Source organism: Prinia subflava, chromosome 3 (assembly GCF_021018805.1).
Source record: "Prinia subflava isolate CZ2003 ecotype Zambia chromosome 3, Cam_Psub_1.2, whole genome shotgun sequence".
In the NCBI taxonomy this organism is placed as follows: domain Eukaryota; kingdom Metazoa; phylum Chordata; class Aves; order Passeriformes; family Cisticolidae; genus Prinia; species Prinia subflava.
This window is the reverse complement of record NC_086249.1, coordinates 72,502,392-72,525,155: the sequence shown is the minus strand read 5'-3', so window position 1 is coordinate 72,525,155 and position 22,764 is coordinate 72,502,392. Positions and strand designations below refer to the sequence as shown.

Below are 22,764 nucleotides of genomic sequence, written 5' to 3'. Positions count from 1 at the left end.
GAAGGAAAGAAAAAAAACCAAAAAACACGACAGTGTTTATTGCAAAACATGCTTATTTGGCTTTTCAAATCCCATTCATCCTTGTGACTCCTGTTCCAAAGACAAACAAAGTTAGGTAAGAAATCCTGAGACAGCAGTTTGCCACCAGAGAGTGCTTATCTGCTGTCCTCTGGCAAAACTTTCCCCTTTACTCTTCCCCCTTTCAAAATGCTAGGTCTGCTCTCCAGTGGTGCCAGGAATTATGAAGTGGCGGTTTCCAAGTTCCCATCATGTCAAGACAAACACTTTCTAAGCACAGGTAGAACTGTCACCAACCCTCCCACAGCTACACTAAGTAGTTTCTGTGAGGTTTGTGGGGAGTGGAGCTTCCCTTTTAATGGAGGAAATAGAAACAGCCCCTGGATATCCTGTCTCCAACCTCCACCAAATGTTCCAATGCACAGTTAAATGCTCATAGTGAAGATGGACCAAAGTTTTCTTTGCAGTTTCAGCCCTACTACCTGTAGCAGCAGTTACTTTGAACACTCATATCACCCTTCCCATTAAGATCCCTATCCCATTCAATGCACACAACAACCAGGACCCAAGCAATGATTTAAGAACTTTTCCTCTCACTTTTCCCATAGCATGCCTCTAGGCTGACTACACACTTCTACTTATGTTTGCTTCCAGACCAGAATTTATTTCCCTTGGGGCTTTTTCAGAATACTTGTTGCTGTAGTATTGCACAGCAGACTTCTAGCAGAAATATACAGCCCTCCGTGTATTCAAAGCATGCTCCTGCTAATTTCAGTTGCAGCTGTGTGTTTCAACACTTCTGCAAATGAGATCACAAGGGCATCAGTCAGTCAGATAGAGAATGAGGAACATATACTCAGTGACCACCTGTGAAAAATCTTGTTTAAGGAACTCTACAGCAAAGGGTAGGGCAGTTTGGAAATTTTCAGACAAAACAGAGCTTTGTCAAAACCACAGTTTGTGGAGTCCAGCATGTTCTCCTTCAAATATTTTAGACTGAACAAACTGTTATGAAGCTGAAAATTATGTCTAGGGAAAACTCAGCTTAGACTTTTGGAAGTCTAAGCTTAGTCTTCCAAATGGGCTGTTGGCTGCTGAGCCAGAGAAATTGAAAGTGGAAATCTTGGGATTCAAAGAAGCTCATCAAGACTCCTCCCTAGGCTGAGAAGCTTTGGAAAGCAAGTACCCTGAGCACAGCTGGGAAGGAGAATCACATATGTGTTGTGACACAGGACTTCCCACAGCCATTGGAATAACTGACCTTCATCAGGACTACAGATAGGATCTGTAGATGGCCAACAAAAGTTTTTGTAGAAATGTTTTTAAGTCAGTTCGGAAACAACTCTACACTTAAAAGAAGAAAAAAATCAACTTCTGTGGAAAGTAAACATGACTTTTCAGCCAGCTCCCACTGACAGAAAGGGAATGCAATTCTGGTTTAAACAGGACACTGAAATTTCTCTTCTTTCATGTTCTGCCTCATTTACTACTTCCTTTCAACATTTCTAAAATGTATTTCTGGCCTTCAGCTTAAAACACTTTCCATCAATATCCTATTTTCCACAGTTTGAAGTATCTTCCTTCTATCCACTGAATGAACTGGGGAGGGAGGCAGGAAAATAAAAACTCAGAGGAAACTTGCAAGAGAGTGAATGAAGGTTATTACTTGGACACATGGTTTGATTCAATTTACACTCTTAGGTTTGAGGTCATGCAGTACATGATGACTACTAGCAGCTTGCTGTGCTTAACTGGAACCTGCCCTGCTCAGTACATAAATGTTTGCTGATCCTGTTGAAGCACTCACTGAGGGACCTGTGTTTCATTTGCACTCAGGAAATGAACACCCTTCCTTCCGCAGCAGGACCTTTTCTGACCCACAGTTTGTCCTTTCTCTGCCTCTCACATCTCCTGCTTTCTTATCAGAGAATCAGCCAGGGGAAAGGGATCATTTCGGAGGCCTCTGCTTCATCCTGCTCAAAGTAGGATCAGCACTGAATTCAAATGATGCTGCTCAGGGACTTATCCAAAAAAGTGTTGGAGATCTGTGAACAACCTCCTGCAGTGGCTGACTGCACTCCCCATGGTGTGACTCTTCACTCACTTCTGCTCAGATTTTGGCTAACACATGCCTCATGCTGTATGTTATGCCCTGATGTATGCTGGGGTCAGTGCTGTTCAGCCAAAGAGGAGGCAACATGTGTGCTCCACACAGTGGCCAGAAAGGGCTAAAGGTCCTTATGCAGCCACTGTCACCTGCAGCCTGCTCTCCTGCAGCCATCATCTTTGTCTGTCTGTCTGGCAATCTCTTTAAAACTTGTTGACTCCCAGAGATGGTGTAGACCAAATGTCCAAGCTGGAAGATGTCAGCTTACCCAAATACTTTTTAAAGTGGGTGCAGCAGCAGCTGGATTGTTGAGGCTTTCATGATTCACAATGTGACACCTGTCCCATGGCAGTGGAGGAAGAACAAGAGCTCTCCTTAGTATGTGAGCTTATATGTTTTTTGCTCATAAGTGCATGAGTTACGAGTTGTGAGCTATGAATTAGAGAGCTTGTAAATTAGAAATCAAGCAATCAAATCCCAGCTAGGGTGTCTCCTGTTCCTGCCATCCAGCTCCAAGTCTAATTTGTTTTCCCCATCACTGCTGGGATCTATGTAACTTGCAAACTCCACGGGAGTCTTTCTATATCAAATATTTAACTTCCCTCTTCCCTGTATTTGCATCAACTTCCTTCTCACTGCTGTTCGTACTGACCTTGAAAAGCAAGCTTAGACCTTACTGATGTAATCCAGACACAAAACTGCTGAGAAAAATTTCCTCTTCTTTTTGAAAGTTCCATAGAGATAGAATATGCTTAATATGAGAAAGCATAAAATATTCTTCAAAAGCATGTACCCTGTGAGAGTCCAGAAGAAAGAGAGGAAGGAAGAAAGAAAACTCTTCTTAAAGCAAAGAAAAAACTACATTACACATCCACATTTCTTCTTTTTCAAAGCAAAATCTCTAGACCTTTCAAAAAAAAAAAGTATCCAACTTTTTAAAATAAATTCCAAAGAAGGCTTTTTTCCTAACCTCATCTTTAGAAGAGTAGAACTTGAGAGCTAAAGATAACCTGTGTTAATTCAACCTAAGACACAAACCAGAGATACAGAAACTATCAGCTCCAGCAGTATAAGCTTGGCAAAGCTAAGGAACCTCTGAAATGAGAGTCTTAAACTGGCAAATGCTGAGCAATTTGAGAAACAGTCAGCTATAGGAGACTCATGTAATGAATATACTCAGTATGCTGGCAGGTTGTGTGACTGCACATTATATAAAAGAGATGAGATGCACATTACATTAAATACACTACATTCAAAGCAGCTATATATCTGTCAACTGCACATTATTAAAAAGGAAACAATGATACAACTTCACACTTTCTGTTAAAATGTATTGGAAGGAAAAAGTCCCTTATGTTTGTCACACTGTTGCTTAACACCACATGAAAAAAAACAGTATGCACACAGTTTGTTGCATCTGCAGAAACTTGTCTTAAATGCTAGATATCCTTGATAAAGATGTAGAATATTGTATGAACCAACTAGATACTAATTTTTGCCCATCACACTTATTTAAATATCTCCCAAATGCAGAATGCTTCACTAACTCCCACTCACTGAAGTATATGTGTGATGGTGGTCTGGATGCACTTTGCTACCTTCTGTATCACCAGCTTGTTAGCAGAATGATCAGGGATGAACTATTCTCCTTTTCTTTATGCTTTGATCAGAAAATGCTGATCTGTTAAAACTCAACTTTGTGCAGAAGCAAGTTAATTTTGAGAAGACAAGTTTTCTCATGAAGCCAGTAAAAAGCTAACCTGACAGCAACAAAGTTGCCAGGTTTGTCAGTAGAAATATCTGAACAGTCTGTCAGCTTGCACTCTGCACACATGTGGGAGTTCTCGTGGTTCACAGAAACATGGTTCATGTTTTTTTGTGAAGAAGCCTGAAGTTCAGTTTCATCCATCTAAGGAAGGGAACGCCTTTGAAAATTTTTCTTTCAGAAGACAGAAGTTTCCCTCCAAGCCAAATCATGCGCCAGACCCTTTCCAAACTTCTGCACTTTGCACATTTGTCAGCAGCAGAAGGAAGAGATCCAGCCAGGGAAATGGCTTAAGCTAAGCACACACAAGCCCACCAAAACCACTGGGGAAGCTTACACAATAGAAGTTAAATTTGCAAGTTTAGCTACCAAGTCCCTGGGAAAGCAACAGTAACAACATAATTTTTTCTATAATCAGTCAATGCTAAAATAAACAAACTTCTGATGAGAGATTCTGGGCATCAGTAATGTACTTCAGTAATAACAGACAACTCTCTGCATGCTAACAGTTGTTTTACCCACATGCAGCATTATACAACCTTGGTTAAATGGAGGGCTCCTCCATTTAAGAGATAAGATTTATATATATAAGATTTAAAATGCCTTTTTGGCAAATTCAGCACATCAAAGTTAAATATTATTATTAATAGTAATAAAACCAACAACAGCAAAAGGCAGCTGCAGCTTCAGCTCCAGAACACATAAACAAAGATTTTTTTAACAAAGGAGGACTTGCTGATATTTTTGAAACTGTAGTTAAGCCTTATAAAAATCGCAGTGTAAAAATCTAATAGACATATGCTTATTGCTGAAATGTCTTCTGAAGCCCAGAGAAGATGAAATAATTGTTTCATTAGTTTACCATGCTTTATAATTCTGAGATCCAAACCTCTTTTATTTATTACCTATTACCATGAGAAATCAATCAAACCACAGTTCATAAAAACAGACAAACAAACTGCAATATACAGTTCATCTTTTCTTTACTAAGTGAGCTTATATAATACAATTCTCAGATCCTAAAAATATTTTCAAATGAAGTACAATTCATTACTTGGGGTTTTATTTTTTGTCTATTTCAATAGCACTCAAATGCTTCTTTAAGATCAGGGGGAAAAGTACATTAATTCCTGTGACCATACAATATTTGGGATAAAAAAGGCATAAACACTATCTACTGAACAAAGCAGCCAGACAAAAGAGAAGGAAAAAGGACATCTGTTTATTCTTTCTACAGATCTGAATATTTTTTGTAAAACAGAGTTAAGCACTATATTCAAAACTGCAGAAAAAGCCTCTGAGATACAAGTGTATTTTTTTAGTTGCATGGCTGGTTCCAGATCTATTGGATTTTTCTTTTTGCTATATTGCTTAGAATGGATCATAGCAAGAAGCAAGGGAAATACAAAAAATATGTATGAAGTAGTATTTCCATTGGATAAACTGCTAAAAGAAGACAAAATTACATCCCCAAATGCCCAAGACCTATGTGTGCATACATACTTTCAAATATATACAGATATGTCTATATACTGTATATATATACACACATCTGTATATGACTGCAGAAATTATGGCTCCAGAAATCCAACTCCAACCATGGTATTGTGTCCAATTTCACTGTGTTTCTTCCTGTGCCAACCTTGTTTACATAGAAGTGTACACATACTCCTTGATAAGTAGCAATGCTTTGAAAATTGAGCTGTTGAAGTGAAATTTTACATGTCCTCTTTCCAGTAAAATTCATTTTACTTAGTAAATGCTAACAGATTTTAGCGATTTAGTCACGTTTTGTTCACAGGGAAGAAGCAAAACAGTGGCTACTATTCTCTATATTTGTTTTCATTATCCCAGACATTTAGATTTTTTCCTCAGTATCTTTGCGGAAAGAAAAAAAATCCAAAACTCAGAACCTACCTAACAATTTCATTTTGTGGTGGGGGATCTACTCTTAGATGTTTTTTCCCCACACTTTATATATTAAATACTTTATTGATGAAATAATGCAAATATAAGATAGACTTATAGATTTCCTTTTCAATTGATAACAATTTGACAGCCTGTGGTTCTGGTCATGCTGTTATTTTTGGTCAACTCCTTCTTTGATTTATCATATGGACAACAAATTGTTTCAAAGCCAAAACCTCACTGCTTTCAAGTTGTTTTCTAGAGTCTCCCATTGTCTAAAATAAACTGGCTTTCTGGTAATCACATTGTGGTTATATCAAAAGCATGTCTGGTATGTTTCCTGTTTTGGGTTTTCATATTAAAGTGAAGAAAATTCTTAGAAGCCTGTGGTGAATTGGGAGAGGGTGAATTGGCAGCTTTATTACAATTCAGTATTTTTTCTGACAAAGGCATAGGTAGAGAAGAAAATGGCATTATGTATAATAACAGAAATGAAGGGTTTCAGAGGAGTCTTACTGCACCAAAAAAAGTACCATCTCCATCCAAGGATATTTTAGCCCTTCTCCGTGGTATTGTAAGTTGAAGTTCATCCCCTTCTTCTAATTTTGCAATGCCTGGCAAAAGATTCAGAATATTTTAAAGTTAATATTTCAAATACACTATTTTATAAATGATATTCAAAAGTCATTCTGTGTCATCTTGCAAACGTAACCATGGCTTGTTACTTGTGATGAGTTTTTTTATCTTTAGGCACAATCTCAGAGGTTACAGCCTATCCAAGACTGTCACTTAACATCCTCTGTGAAGATGGAGCTAATTTCCACACTGCACTCTGCATAACACAGTTCACTTAAGCAAACACTGCAAAAAAATTTAACAGTGGTGTACCCAGATTTCTCATGTTATGGTGAAGAGACAGTCAAGGTCAGCATCGAGTGTTACTGGCCCTAGACTGCTCTGTTCCACACTTTTGGAGGAGGTCTTATGAGTTTTACCAACCTACCAAAGTTACCACACATCAGCTGATCCACTGCAACTGCAGAGCACAAATTTTGCTCCCTGCCAGCCACACATCAGCTGACATGATAACCAAGGTCATGCCTTCTTCAAGCTGCAGCTGCTGCGCTGAGAACACATCTAACGTCTGCTGTGACACATGCTCAACACCATGAGAGACAGCAGCCAGAACTGGTGTTTTCCAGGTGAAAACAGAACAGTGGGAATTTGGGAAGCAGGAATCGTGAAGTGGCAAGAGAGAGATCCTAGTTAGGAAAGGGGAGCAGTAATACAAGGGTAAAATCGGAATATAGATGAAATTGAAGGTGTTTATGTTGCCAGAATGTGTGACTGAAAGGGCAAAAAAATAAAGGAAATGCTTGGACAGCCTCAATTGTCAGGAAAAAGTATTTAGTTAGTTAGTTAGTTAGTTAGCTGGAATTTATTTTTATTTGAAAAAAAATTAGCTTCCTGCCACATTCCATTTGTTTAATGCCATTACTTGCTGACAGTCAACTCCATCCCTCAGTGTCACCCACTTTTTGTAAGGCATTGAAAAAAAATCTTTCTGGAAAATAACCAAAGAGAAAACCCTCAAATCCACCATTAAAGTGGAAAGACACACAGATAAGAGATGACATGTGGGGTTTTATAGGCCTGGAAACTAATTCCTCAAATGCTACTGCAGGAATATATACATATATTGATCATTGAGCCTGCTGGACTTGCATTAAATATTTAGGGATAGGTGGTATTTCTTGTTGTGTTGCCTAATTTGCACGGTCATAAAGAGCACCTTACAGGAATTGACTGTTTTTCATCAAACCAAAGACTAAAAATGCATTAGCCTTTATAAGTAGAAATAGCACAGTAAGGTATGCAAGTATTGGATGGCTAAAATCCATACATTACATTTCAAAGAAGAATATAGCTCTTTAATATTTTCTTGGGATAACTAAATGTGGAATTCAACTCTTTAAATCAAACTGAGTTCTTCAATAAGGACAGTAGGTACTGCTCTTGCCTACCTCAGGCATCTAACTGACAGCACCAAAATGTCTAACCACATTACAGAGTCAATGGAGAGAGCAAAACTGTTCAGAGCACCAAGCTGGATGCATAATCTCCAGTTGCTGATATTTTATATAAAACTGTATTTTCTGAAAGCATTCTGTAATTTTTCAGTCAGCCAGATCCATGAATGCAGACCCTGTTCTTTATGACTGCTACAATACAGTTGTCCAACACTACAGATTCTATTTGATACAGCTTATTTGCAAACAAAGAAAAGAAAAATGAGGATATTTACCAGCAGTATAGCAAGAATTATTTGGATAAGACTGTGGCATATTTTGGATGCAGCGGAACAATGTCACCAAGCTGAGATCATCACCAAACACATGAGCCTTCTTCCTCTGTATTAGGTGTCCCATAGCAAATGTTGTATCCGTATATAAAACCTACAGAAAAAAGAGGTGGAAACCTTAAATTTATTGTATGAAGGCATTAAAAAATCCTTACAAAAGTGAGGTGCTGAAGTGAATTGAGCTTTCTCACCTGGCCATATATGAAAAAATAACCTGTTTCTTTGATAACTATTTTGTTTCCTTGTTCTTCCAGAGCTGTTCCACGTTTAAAGCTCAGGAGCCAAGGGACAATGCTTGAATCATCTAAAAGACAAAATAACTTTGGGTGATTGGAAAGATTATTTTCTTCATTTTCATCTGCAGAAAATTAACAAAGCTGACTTCTAGATAGAACTTCCAGTCTCACTAGGTGGATTTCCCCCACTGAAAGGATGATATTTGCAAGAGCCATCCAGATACAGAGACCTTCAGGTGCAGGGACCTAATTTTTTGTTGTTGTTTCTTTTTTTATTATTATTTTTAAATTTGCTGTTATAACTCAGTCAGTTACTGCTTTGAAGTTCAGTAAAATTTGTTGAAACAGTTATCCCATGGAATAGTTATACACTATAAATCATGGCACATACTCTTACCTTTCTGTTGGATATCACTTTTGCTGTCAGCAATCAGTTGTAAGCAGGCCTGCAACACTGGAAAGTGAAAGCATTTTGAAATCAAAGAGACATAAATCATAATAAAATAAAGTTATGAAACTATGTTAAGAAAAAAAAGGACATGAAAGAAATCTCTCAGTCTCACCACTTATTTTAAAACAGAACATATTGATTTTAACCCAGATCTTACTCAAGTGTGCAAAATGAAAATTCCTGTCACAACATATAGTAGATGACTTTCAGAGATCATGCAACTAAGTGGGAGGCCTCAGGTAGCAGCACAAGTAACATTTGATTGTTTTAATACAATTATGAAACAGTAATTCAAATGAGCTAGAAATCATCAGGTCAGTTAGCCTTGTTAGATTTCTACGCAAAAGCCTGAAAAAAGCCCCATCCCCACCAGCTAGGATAGACAACACATTTTCTAACTATGTTTGACATATTATTTAGAGAATTTACTTTCCATTTATAGTTGCTGTAAAATATTAGTCACATATACTTTCCTAATAAATTCTCAAAGTCCATATATCTATACTTTCAACATGTTTTCAGATACCTAGACTCAATCAACCTATACTGAGACTAAGAGGGAAAACAGAGATGACTCCTAGCAAATTAATGCACACATAACAAATGGCTTGGTATCTGTCAAAATGTGTTGCTCAAAACTGTAGAGATTGGTGACAGTAATGAGAAATTAGGTGTTTGTTCAGAGAAAAGTACTGCACAATGTTAAAATATAGATTTGCAAGTGAAACAAAGATCTTGTAAAAAAAACCTGCTAAATGTGTCAGTCAGCAGGATAAAAGAAAAAAAGAATAGCTGCATTTACTTGGAGCAGATCTTAATCAAAATATCTGGTTCTCAGGCCACTTTGAAGGATGGAAAACTGAGTAGTAATATTTATTGCACATGACAGAGACCAAATGAATTGATTAAGAGTCAAGAGAAGAAAATTCTGCCATGGATGGCTCCATTTTGTTTACCCCTTTTCAGACAAGAAGGCTGTGGATCAGATTTGGCCACTCAGATTTGGCTGTAATGAGGACTGCCATGGCTCTGTGGAATGCTGTTTCTGCATCTGTCAGTGGTACCCACATGAGCATCCAAGTGTCCAGTAGCACAAACCTCTTGCTGCACAGCAGGTAGCAGGAGGACGTGGGTGGAAAGCAGTCTCTTTCTGTTTCTCTCTTTTAAGGGGTCCTTCTTGAAAACAGCAGAAGAGGGCTGGATGCTCCCCAGCACTCAGCAGAGCCAGCTGGCAGCACACAAGGATTCAAGTGCACATCTGGGAATGCTCCAATGCCAGAATGATCACACAACCTGCAAGCCCTACTGAAATGTGTCTTTGAGTCCTACCAATCCACATTCATAATGTGCTACTGTCTATAGATTTTTCAAACCAAGAATTTAAAGGCAGAATCTTCTGGTAAGAAGTAAAAAAACTCAAGCCAACACAAAATTAGAAAAAGGTACTATACTTCACACATTTCTCTATTATACTTGTGAGCAAAAGAGTTTTCCGGAAAATAAACTTCTAAATAAAATTAAAATGTGGTTTTATGAAGACACACAACACAGCACATCAGGCAATTAATTTCACAAGGTTTCTTCTTTGGAACAAAATGCCTTTCTAGTGAATGGAATTTGCTGCTTCCCTAGCATTTCAGTAAGCTAACACAAAATTTTAATTCCTGCTTTTAAAAGAACTCATTAGTGTGGCCACCAGATTTTTCACTAATCAAACAAGAGGATTCGTGATGGTTCCCACTAACCAGCTGCTATACAGCTGGGTACCAGTGAGTAGTGTCTACAAGCAGTGAAAGCTATGACTACTTTAGCAACTCTTGCTAAACTCGCTCTGCAGACTTGCTGGGCATTCTTCAAACTATCTTAATTCTCAGTTTGCAAGTCTGGATTTCTTTTTCAGCTGGTTGCAGCACTGAAATTCTAGTCAGCATTGCTGAGAACTGCTCACAGTAATTTAAATCTGCAAGATCAGTGTAGTTTGAGATCATCCCCATCTTTTTTAAAAAAACATACAAATTCTACTTTATTCTACAGACATCAGATCTGCATCTAATCTTTAAAAAAATCTGTCTCTTTTCTTTTAATATATGCAGATAGGAACAAGCCTCCACAGAATGTAGTAAGCTTGTTTTTGGAGAAAATGCATGCAAAAGTGACGTTCATGACAATAGAAACTAGCACAGTGGCCATTTTGGCTAAAACTACAAAAGACAATATCTAAAAAAGTGCTTGAAGGACTGAACAACAACGTGCTTCAAAAATATATTCAGAAGCCGATGTTGACAAATGACTATCTCCAGTATATACAAGTACTTTGACTTCAGTGGAACTACTTACATGCCTAAAATGAAGTAATTTGTTGAAACAAATTCCAAGTAAACACTACTACTATTAAGGAGAAGATATGGATATACAAAGTACATTTTCTGGGTAAATTAACAGGAATTTTCAGTAAACAGTAAATGTTGTTAAGAAACACTAACAATTCTGTTCCAAGAAGTACCCTAATCTTAGCTCAAGTACAATATGAAGAATACATGTATTACAAAATACACATTGAATAGTTGCTATTGAATGTCTTTCAGCCCAGCATAAATCAAACCTGAGCAACACCTTTGTAGTCTAAAGGATTTTTGATTAATAATGAAACCAAAATACAGGATTAATAAAATACATCTTGAAAACATGTAAAATATCTAGACTGAGTATCACCATGAGATCTATCTGTATAAAAGTGTATCTAGAATGATAAAGCGTGCCCTTTACATAATATTAAAAAAGTGTGACTTTATATAATAACTTTGCTTTGGTGAACATTCTTTTTTTCTGCTAATTTTAATTGCTGTGCAGGCTGTGGGTTGGCAGAAGTTCATTTCGGAGTCTGTCTTATTCCATGAACAGAAGACTCAGTTCTGAAGATCTTAGTCAGTCCAGATGCCTTTATAAACCACAGCCAGCACATGAAATGATGTGTTCTCTACTGGTTAGGCAATGTAGTCACAATTTTAAAAAACACTATCTTTTGCTGAAGGACAGCAATCCAGATTTCTTCATATCTCCAGGATTTAAGACCTTATATTGGTAAAATAAAATTTTCTCTCACATGCAAATTTTGTTATTATTTAAATTGCATAATAATTTTAGTATTTTGCAATCTCACTTAATGATACATCCAAACAAAATTTCAAGTTTAATATTTGTGAGCTCATGTATAAAATTTTAAGTATTGGTAACTGAGGCCTGAGACATCTGTGCCGATTTTTGCTGAAATAAAACCTAGGAAAAACCCTAGCCTTGAAAGAAAACACCCAGACCTGCTTATTTAGGTTCCTTTTTTGTCTAAATCTGTTCTCTGTAGGTTTCCCAAAGCACGTTTAAACACCAGACAATTTAATTTATAAATGACAAACATTTTCTTGAGCTGTTTGCAGTTCGTCTTCCTAACTTCTTGATTTCTCATCACAAGAGATCTTATTCTAGATTTTGCTTGTGCATTTTTATAAACTGGTTTTCATGAACTCTATCTCAGCAGAAACCAGGACAACTGGTTAATTTGGTCCTTTTTTACAGAGACATGTTTATATGGTATTAATTCAATCAGTCCTTGTATTAAAATGCCTTGATCATAGTTGAATGTATGACTAAGATCTAACAAACATCTTCAAAGAATTTGTAGTAATATTTTGACCTTCACAGAATTGCCAATAACATGTTACATTTAGAAAAACAAGGGAATTGCTTACTAGGAATTAAGACTTCTATTATACAGTGTAAAGAAAAATGCTGGTTTTAAAATTTGGAGCCTATTTCATGTATTTTTGACTGTACAGTCCTCTGCATAATACACAGCACTCATTCTTTCAGTGAATTTCTTCATGCAAAATTGCAGGGATTGCATCAAGTAATTTTCTATCTTTTTGCAAAAATTGGTCTATTTCCTTTTGAGTTAGACTGCTGTCAGCAGAAACAAATAAGGATAACATATTTTCAAGAAGTAGGCCTTTCATTTTCCTTTTAATTGTGATTTTAATTTTTATTTTATATTTGACCTCTCCAAACAATAAAATATGAAGTATTGTGAATATTTGGTAGGGGAATTTTATATGTGGCATTTGTTTAAGCTTGTAAAAAATCACTTCAAAGATCACTAAAATCAAGTACTGCTTGTAAAACCTCTTGCTATCCCTCTGTCACTGATATCTAAAGCAACAACATACAGAGTCAAAACACTTCCAACCAACAAATGTACCAATTTTCCAGTACAGCAATTTTATCAAGAGCAATGGCAAAATTCTCACACCATGCTTGGAAGGCAATAGTTACTTCCCATGGACACAACTCATATTGGAGTAGAACCTGAAAATTGCTAGTAAAAACCAATTACCAAGTTACATGCCAGGTTACCCTGCCTCATTGATTTGTGGAATTACATAGAATAACTCCTCAGCTTCTTCATAATGCTAGGAGTTGGGCAACCTCAACACACCAAAGTAAATGTAGTCCATGGGGGCTCCAGTCTGACCCCAGCAGGCCACCTGCATTTGTGTTTACAGAAGACTTGATTCTCACCTCCCTAGGTCATGGGAATCAGAATCCCACAACAGAATGAGGCACTGAGGCAGTGTGAAAATAAAACCTGACATTTGTACTTTGGCTTAGGCAATGGGACCTAAATCTTGTTCCTAGACTCAAGTGCATGTGCAGCTTAGGAACGAACACACAGGCAACACAATCAGCAATTGTGAATAGAATAGAAAATTCAGGAGAGGTCTTTTATTCCTCCACACATGAAGTTTGTAAAGAGAAAGATAAGAAGTACATCTGTTGTAACGTGTCCTGATATGACGTTTGCCAGAAGTGTACATTTCAAAATAACCCATTACCTCCTACTCAGTGCATCAAGAGCTCTGGTTCTGACTGCTAACTCTGCAGCTTTACTTGGAACTGATGCTTGAAACACTTCTCTTCAACCTACCCAAGCTGGAAATTTTTGCAAAGCACAAAACCTGCAACTAAGGATGACTAATAGTTCTTAGCATTAGCACAGACAAACCTATCCCCCATAGAAAAAGAAACAACATTGTGTTAAATCCACTTCCGTTCAATTGTCCTTTTAATTAAAATGCTAATTTGTGGCCACTTGTGTGCATTAAAATGGAAATTCAGTATGTTTAAGAAAGGTTGTACTGGGTCTGAAAAAAAAGGAATGATGGGGCATCCATTCCTGGAATTTAACAATTGAAGTCTAAAACCCCAGAACTGAACAGAATTTTTATTTATAAACAAGGTATTAGTTCTATATTTTACTTCTGCTCTCTGTTGAGGCACAAGAGAAGCAATCAGATATCAGTGGTGTTCCCAAATATTAGCTTTCTAAGGAATTGATCCATATAAAAGTAAAATGATGGGTCAAAAATTAATTATGAAATCAGACTCTACTTTGAGATCTTGCTGAAGCAAACAGAAATAGGACAAGAGCAGGCACCTCACTCAATACTCTGATTGATTTGCCATTATAACAGAATGCGTGCCACATATCTGCAGGGCAATCCCCAGACTGATAGGATTCTGGTACCCTGATATGAATGTCAGAAGATCAAAATGCAGAGCCTGTAATTCTGTGTACATGACCAAGTTGTAGACTGGATTCAGCACCATGAACAACACCATGTTCTTCTACTTAACTCACTCCGTTAAAACAAAATTTAACATTGACTAGCAGGTTCATGGTCATCAATGAAATCTGATCTAAGAAAATATAATATGTTATTGAACTCTGAAAAGCTGATTTTTTTATAATTACAGCAGGTAGAAAGCTAATTCTAAAAGACAACCTTTGATATAAATGTAAGACTTGCAATTTACTTTTTCTCATTTTTATATACAAAAATATGAGGTTCATGTTAGAAAACAATTTGTAATAGGTCAACTTGTGTAGCTTTTCCTTTTAAAATGAATGCTCATATTCTGTGTTTTCTGTCATCCATCCTAAACAACTTTAAAGCCAGCTGTACCTTAAAAAACAAGTTGACAGACATAAGTAGCTTAATTGAAATTTTATATGTTAGAAGTAAACAGGTATAATCAGAGATGGCTACATGATGAGAAGAATCTAAAGTCTACTCAGAAGCACAGCTGAGGAGCTCCAAACGCTGCTCACCCCAAATAGCAATAAGACTAAAGATGAAAGCTATTGTGAGGGGAACTGAATCACTTGCAGAGTATTGATGCTCTAACATTCATTTTAAAAAGGACATCTCCTTATTTTTTATGATATTTGTACTTCAGATCACTTGTTTTTATTTGGGAGTTCCTAGGATGGGGAGGGCAGGGGATGTCTGTGGTTACTGTGATAGGAAACAGGCTACAAGAAATGTAATTTAAGCAATCATGACCTCAGTCCTGTTTGCGAAATCTTTCTTAGCCAAAATCTTGAATAGAAGACTACTAATGAAATAGAATAAATCTCGTATAAGCTTGTGGATTTTAAATGATGACCTAAATTAGTGGGGTTTTTTTTGAATATTGGAAGTACAACAATTATACTCTAAAACTTTAATTTCATTTAGCTTACTGAAGCTCAAGTGAAATACATTTCATGTTAGTTCCTCACTGAGATACACATTTTATGCAAAGCTTCATTTAGTCTTTACCTATAATTTACTCCATTTCACTCCTCTAAATAGTTCAAGATATCAGTTAAAACGATATAAAAGTATACATAAGAAGAGTGAATATTTCTGATTTAGCAACTCAGAAATATTTTTATTTAGTGCAATTAGAGTATGTGTGCTAACTGGTATAATAAAATTCTGCATTTCATCTTATAAGGCCTCATTGTGTATTCGGAAAAAGAAAGAAATGTAGGCATTTTATCCCCAAAGGAAACGAGTATATCCCATTAATATGTCAACTCTATAATACACATCTGAGGTCTTTTATGGAGCACAGTCTTCAGTGTTCTTTGCAGAACATTTTAAAAAGGAGAACCATGACTAAAAAAAATCTTATTTGATAGGCATTCCCTTATTAATTTTACTATTTATTGTTAGGTTGTTTTAATGTAGAAATTAAGTTAAACTTCTGAATTCCTTGTAGTCTGCCCTTTTTGTCAGGTACAAGCCAGCCTTTTTTCTTTAAATCTCCTATTTCCCTAAAGTTCTTATTACTTCTCTCTTTTAGGGTGAGCATGTTTCCCAGAAAAGTGAATTGGCATTTTTATTAATAGATTTCCCTCCTATTTTGATCAGAGAGAATTGAACAGTTTAAAAGCTGAATGATTTGAAGTTGCCTTTCTCAACTCTAACACATCATGCAGATTTGGGATCTAACATTCAAAGTTTAACCTGTAGATAGCATAAAAATCTGGTAGCTTAAACAGTATGTCCCTACTCATGGCAGGATGGTTGGATTACATGGCCTTTAAAGGTCCCTTCAAATCCAAAACATTCTACGATTTCAATATTCTTTCCTTTAAGAGAATATGCCTATGGTTAACACCATTCATCCACCAATAGTTTTGAAAACCAGAACGGGCTCCGGGAACATGGTCAACTGATAGGAGAAAGAAAGCATGGATCAAACACTCCTGCTTTTCTCTAGAGAGTATCCAACTGGGGCATCCCAATCTGCTTCATCAGCTGGTATTTACCTTTTTCTTCTGTGTCAGCAACAGACCGCCTGCCCCTGTTTCTACTCCCGTTCCAGATTTCCTTTTGGAAGCTCTCAGCTGGGCCAGCACCAGCAAGCCTGCTCTCCTAACAAGGAGAAGCAACAGCGAGTGAGAGCAGCCCCACATTTGTCCATGCCCTGCAAGCCAAAACCCACCCCTCCAGCTTACCTGCCTGGAGCCAGCTGCAGACACTTTCAGGAAGGAAGAAACAGGGGTACCTGCTTTATTTTCATCAGGGGACACGAGTGGCCGGTCTAGCGGAGACCTTGCCTGGACGCTGTAGATCAGCTCGCTGCGCAGAGCTTCTAGTTCTGTTTTCAGGATGATAACATGGTAAAGAGACACTGCTGCAAGACAAGAGGACAGGAGCATTGCAAGCCACAGGAATGTGACAGAAAAAAGTCCCGCGGTGCCTGAAGCAGCACCAGGGGGGGCAGAGGGAGAGGAGGCGGTATCCTTCTGTTGGATGACGTGCACACAGTCCACGGATTTCATCGCTGCTCTTTCCTTACTAAAGCCAGAGGGAGAGTTCAGCTGTCCCCTTCCGAGGTGCAATCCATGTTACCAGTTGCTCTCTGAAACTAAGGGCATCCAGAATAAGTGAACAAAACGCCCAGGTCATTTCCTGTCATATGAAGCTGGTGATAGTACCATTAAACTTAATGTACAGAGTGAACATCTAAGACTCTGTCTTCCCTTTGTTTTCACCTCTCTGTGCTGCATTTTGGAAATGAATACTTTCTCACAAGCTACCTTCCTCCTTTCACTTTCCACTAGTTATTTATGTGGCAGCTTGCTATGGCCATTTCCCATAATCTTTAAATTTAGGCACAGCCAGTACCACCGGTAATTTTGAGCCTTATCTAGAAGTGCAGAAACCATATAAAGTTTCCTGGCAGCATTTTGTCCAGTGCTACTTAACAGACATACACGTATGACAAGCATGTGCCTCTGTGTGTGTGAAGGCATACAGATGTACTCTGTATGTACATTATATCATCTGTATTAATGTGTTTATATTCATATCCAAAGTGCCAATATGCCTACAGAGGAGAAAAATTATTCAAAATAAATTTTATGTCCATTCCTAAAAACAATAGTGAAAAATGTTCCCAGGTATGAGTCACAAATTACAGGTTTCTCAGTTGTAAGATGCAAATTCTGCAGTTCAGTTCATCAAACTAACTTCAAAAGGGATGACATTTTATTAAACTTTTTAGTAAATACAGTCTCTCTAAAGAATTCAAGAACCTGCATTAACACAAGAGAGAACATGAAGCAGGGAGGGGAAATTTGGCAGGGTGGAATTAGAAGAGGTGAAAACTAGGGGATGGAAAAGAATAAGAGAGGGGGAAATAAGAACAGGGTGAAAGGGAAAATATTTATTTAGAGAATTTAAAATTAAACACAACCCAAAACTTTAAACATGCATGCTGACAACACTCAGGTGAATCTTGAGTGTCTGGTTTAAGTTAATCTTTTAAGATTTTATAAGTCTTTTCATCTTAAAACTCTGTATTAGGAATTCCTTTCTTCTCTGCAACAGTAAGGCTACCTAGACATCCCACATATGTTCATGTGATTTTTTCACTCTCTTTCCACACAAATTTCAACTTTTACCCCTTTGTTAAAAGTTCCAGTGGTCTGGGACAGAAGAAAAAAATAAACAGTATTACAATTATGGTTAAAAACAATGAGTCAACCCCTCTTACAATGCAAGTAAACTTTATCTTTGCAAAAGAGAAAACTTTTACAGGTCAGTCCCAACACTGTGTAATAAATCCTGATGACAACACCTACCAGAGTAGTTCAGATCAAGTTAATTCTCTTGGGAAGGAGAAGGAAGAAGAAACAACAAGAGAGTAACAACTTCCGTAGCCTCTCCCTCTTCTGTTTCTTAAGGCTACAAGAAATTTAGTGTGATTATAAGCTTTATCATCTTCCGTTGTGATGCAAGGCACCCCTATCTTTATTTTGCCACCTCTAGCAACCACACACATCCTACACAGACAAGTGAATCTGTTCCTAAATGCAAAGGAAAATAAATATACCCTGTATCTTACACCTAGAAGCCACATACATACTGTGAGAAATAATATAGAAATTGGTATGGGGTGGAAAAAATAGAATATTATGCCATTTCTGTTCCTATTTTAAAGGCTAAGTTAAGCTGTATATGGGGCTGCATTTTGAAGTAAATTTAATATGAACTAATGTAGGGGTTTTTTTATAACAGAATAAGCAATTGTTAGAACTAAGCAGACATGCCTTCAAGTATCTCTAGACATCAGAACATTATCAGCCTAGTACTGACTGTTCCAAAAATAAAAAATAATGTGACAGTTAGAAAAGAAGTGCTATTTTAGAAAATCAAACTGAGTGAGAGAACAAAAGTTATAACTAGATATCCAGGAATACCAAGAAACTATATTGGCCAGTGAGGTCTCTGCAGTCATTAATGTATCAGAAAATAACAGACTGGTATATAAATAGCAGTGCTCTAGCCACTTCTAGAGAAAATAGGTTGTTCCCAGCCTCCACAGCCTCTTTAAATGGGGTCACTGTTTGGGCTGTTAAAGTAATTGTGGTGACATAGAGGATTTCTGTAAGACATACGGCTATATCTTGCTTACAATTCTGATCAATGAGAATTTCAAAGGGGAGATGAGGAAAATCACAACAGCTTACACATTGGAAATTGTTAAATTCAATAGGCATTTCTAGCTAAGCATCAAAGGGATCTCTCTGTTGGCAATCTTGTGTTCTGTAGATTTATAAGCAGTTATATGGTTTGAAAGAAAATGTAACTCCAGACAACTTCTGGGATGACAAAAATGGTGGAATAATAACTAATGACACTAAGAGATCAATCATGAAAACCAGTATGAATTACCTGGAAATATACTTAGTTGAACAACTTCTAATATAAGCAAATAGAGCTTTAGTTTATTGCAGATTGCTAATTGCATCAAAGTAAATCACAAAAATTTCTTCAAAAACCACCCCCACAGATCACCAAACCCAAAAAAAACCCCAAACCAAACAAAAACCCCATGCTAGTTGCAAAGCCTAGAAGCTGGAGTCAGTGCCTCAATGCTTGCCACTATGTCTTGTCATAATATGTCCTTATGATTCCTCTCGTTGGCAGAACTGCAAAGAGGTCCTTAGCCTGCTTAGAGCAAAGTCAGTAAGATTAGCACATGCTGTTTCTGCTTGTTTTAAACTAAGGTATGACTAAAGAGGACTAAGGCGTGCTCAGATCAGCCTTCCATCAGCAGACCTATGAAGGTGATGATTTCAGCTGAACACAAGTCCTCAGTGGAATCTTTTTGTTGAAATAGAGGCATGCTATTTGAATATATATGCTGGGGAAAATAGCATTGTGCTTTTATATTGACAAACCTATTTGCATACAGCTAAGACCGACAAAACTGAACTGTGAAAAAGGTCAAAAATCTGGAATGAATATAAGACACCTAAGGAACAAATCTCAGAAATGGTGTTCAGGTTTTGGTTAGCAGCCTGCTTCTACTGGACAGCTTTCCTGAAAATCCTTTTGCAAACCTTTGTAGCAGATCAACAATTTTGGACTCAAGATACACATGCAGTCAGAAAACCTTAGGGGCCATCTCAAGACCAGTTCAAAGCAGCATTTTCCAAACTATTTCTGTAAGAGAAAATGCCATTGTGTTAAACTGCAGAAACCTAGTTCTGGCCATCTAACTCTGCAAATAAATAGAAATAAACCCTTATAATAAACGTATTCTGAAAATATGGTCTAATTTGTATGCACAGTACATGATCTGTACATACACCATAGTGTTTCCTTAACCCAAAGGATGAGCTATGTTGAACACTCTGATTAACTGACTAAAAACCTCTTTAATTTAGCCAAGGAAAACTATTAAGAAATGGCTTGGCTAGTCTAAGAATTCTACTTAACCAAGTCCTTTAGTTCCAGGAATAAGAGCAAACATTTAAGTAAAATTCAAAATAATAAATAAATTAAAACCAAACCTGAACAGATTACCACTAAAGACTCTTAAAGATGAGACTGTTTCACTACAAGACAGGGAAATATGTTCCTGAACAAAATTAAGGCTGGTTAAAACTTCCAAGATGTTACAGCAGAAACAAGCCCTGTAATTTTATGCAGGTAATTAATTTTCTTCATTTCCATTATGCAGAGTTCAGATTAAATGATCAAGATGGGTCCCGCTAATTTGAAAACTCATAAAAGATCGACATCTGTGGGGAACCGAGGCAGAGATGGTAAGCAATCATACAGGAAATTTGTGGTTTAACCAGAAACTGAATTCTTGATTTCCTGAAATCCAGTTCTGTGCTTTAATCACAAAAGCATCTTCTTTGTGGGGGAGGAAAAACCCCTAATGAAGTCCAATGTACAAAAGAGAAGCAGTCAATATGACTGTGAAGGCTTGGGGAAAAAGAAAACAATTTACTGAAGAAACACAAAAGTTTACTTAAAAACAAATGTTTTGTTTTTAAAAGGAGGTTTTGCAGATGCTGCAACCCAGAGATCTAGGCAAGTGTGTCGAAGGCCACACTAAAAGTACGCCTCCAGTGGCAAGGGTCCAGCTCCACATTCTTCTGAAGCAGCCGCAAAATGGTCCCTGCGGTTGTTAAAGAAAGAGACCACGGTACCTCGCCTTACCACACAAGACAGTGCAGAGCAGACAGAGGAGCACAGAAAAAGCAAAGGTTCCATTCTGAAATTTTCCATTTAAGTTCAGGTCTTTTCTGAAGATGGACAAAATAGGAGGGCTGTTTTGGAGGAGCTCGGAATAAATCCTGTATTATACTTTTCTGCTAATAAAGAGATCTGTATTATGAATGTTCACAGATACCCCTCCAAAACAGTACACATTCCCTTCAAGAACACTTAGTTCTTTCAGCCATTAACTACAACTTACATGGTAGCAAATCCAGGCAAGTTCTGCCTCACAAATGGACCCAAAAAGTACTCTATTTCTGGATACACCTCTCCTGTGGCTGTATATCTTAAATCTTATTATTTTAATTTCTAGGAAGCTGTTCAATACCTTGCAAGTAAAGGATGTGTTATATAAACAGTTAAAGCCTTATTTGATAAATTACCTTGTTAAAAGGAAAATAAAAAATTCTGAGATTTTTCTGAGGCAAATCTTTTCTCTTTTCCTCAACATTTCAAAACTGCCGAGGATAACACGTGTCTCTGCACATTTTAGGAATGCCATCCTTGTTTTATTCCTTGCAATATTTTATTTCTCTAACTATCTAGACAAATGCATACTACACAAAGTAAACCTACATCTGACTTGCAGCCACTGTCACTTTTTACATGGTTATTACAGTGCTTTCAAAGAGAAAAGGAACCATCACAGAAAGGAAAAGCAATTATTATAGGTGTCTTTCAAAATATGCAGCAGAACCAGCTAGACAATAATTTTAAAAAACATATAAAATATAAAAAGACAACTCAGGATTTATATACTGCAGCAGCTTAATGCCAGCCTCCTCCCCTTCCCCCCCTACCCCTCCCCATGATGTTACAGCAATTGCTTCTTACTGCCCAAGGAAAAGGAGCTCTGTCGTACAGCTGAAGCCCACTTCTCTTACAGTCTCACCAGCTGTGCTATCCAGCAACACGGAGAACTGCATTTCTCCATCTCTTTGACACTATGCAACTTAACAGATTTTGCACAGATGGACTAAAAGCGCTTTTGTGTGGTAACAAGATAAACATGGAGCCATGGCCTTTCATGTGGGAGTGGCCACTCTGCTGCTGCTACAGTCTGGAGACCTTCAACAGAAGGCACAGGACAAGGATTCAAGTATTTTCAATTATAATGTTATTTCCTCATAGCCATATTTGCTATACTGTCCCTGAGACCTAGAGGACAGACAGGAAAAAGTTCTCTGCCTGACCTTTCCCTTTAATTTTTTGTAAATAATTAGCCCACACGAAGTTAAGTGTAATTCAAACCAGCTGTAGAACTTCCTTTCTTTCTGTCTGCAAGCAGCACAACCCATTCCTTAGTTACTCGTCAAACTAATGGCAACATCCCTCTGAACTTGGTATGGGAACATACTCTCATTTCTGTCAGCCACCTTGCAGCTTTGCATTATTCAGCTCATTGTTTCAGATTATTAAATATGTATCTCCAGTTGGGAGGGAAACCATGTGCTTCAATACAGTAAAACCAGGTTTACTCTTAAGCTGAATTGCCTTTCAGAGAAAGAAA

At 37.3% G+C, this 22,764-nt stretch overlaps 1 protein-coding gene across 5 annotated transcripts; it reads right to left on the bottom strand.

The window, feature by feature from the left end:
* Window positions 1–4,600: 4,600 nt before the first annotated feature.
* On the bottom strand, window positions 4,601–22,281 carry TNFSF13B (TNF superfamily member 13b). Of its 5 annotated transcripts, XM_063392413.1 has the most exons (8): window positions 22,089–22,257; window positions 18,320–18,422; window positions 16,688–17,100; window positions 16,499–16,604; window positions 8,794–8,850; window positions 8,352–8,464; window positions 8,104–8,254; window positions 4,602–6,412 (listed from the first exon to the last, which is right to left on the bottom strand). In XM_063392413.1, exons 3-8 carry the CDS (start codon window positions 17,012–17,014, stop codon window positions 6,300–6,302), a joined length of 867 nt encoding a protein of 288 aa, XP_063248483.1. In that variant the 5' UTR covers window positions 17,015–17,100; window positions 18,320–18,422; window positions 22,089–22,257; the 3' UTR covers window positions 4,602–6,299. The 5 variants fall into 5 exon arrangements, with proteins under 5 accessions (XP_063248487.1, XP_063248483.1, XP_063248485.1 ...); XM_063392415.1 differs by lacking the exon at window positions 18,320–18,422 and having other exon boundaries at window positions 16,688–16,866; window positions 22,147–22,281; XM_063392412.1 differs by lacking the exon at window positions 18,320–18,422.
* Window positions 22,282–22,764: the final 483 nt, after the last annotated feature.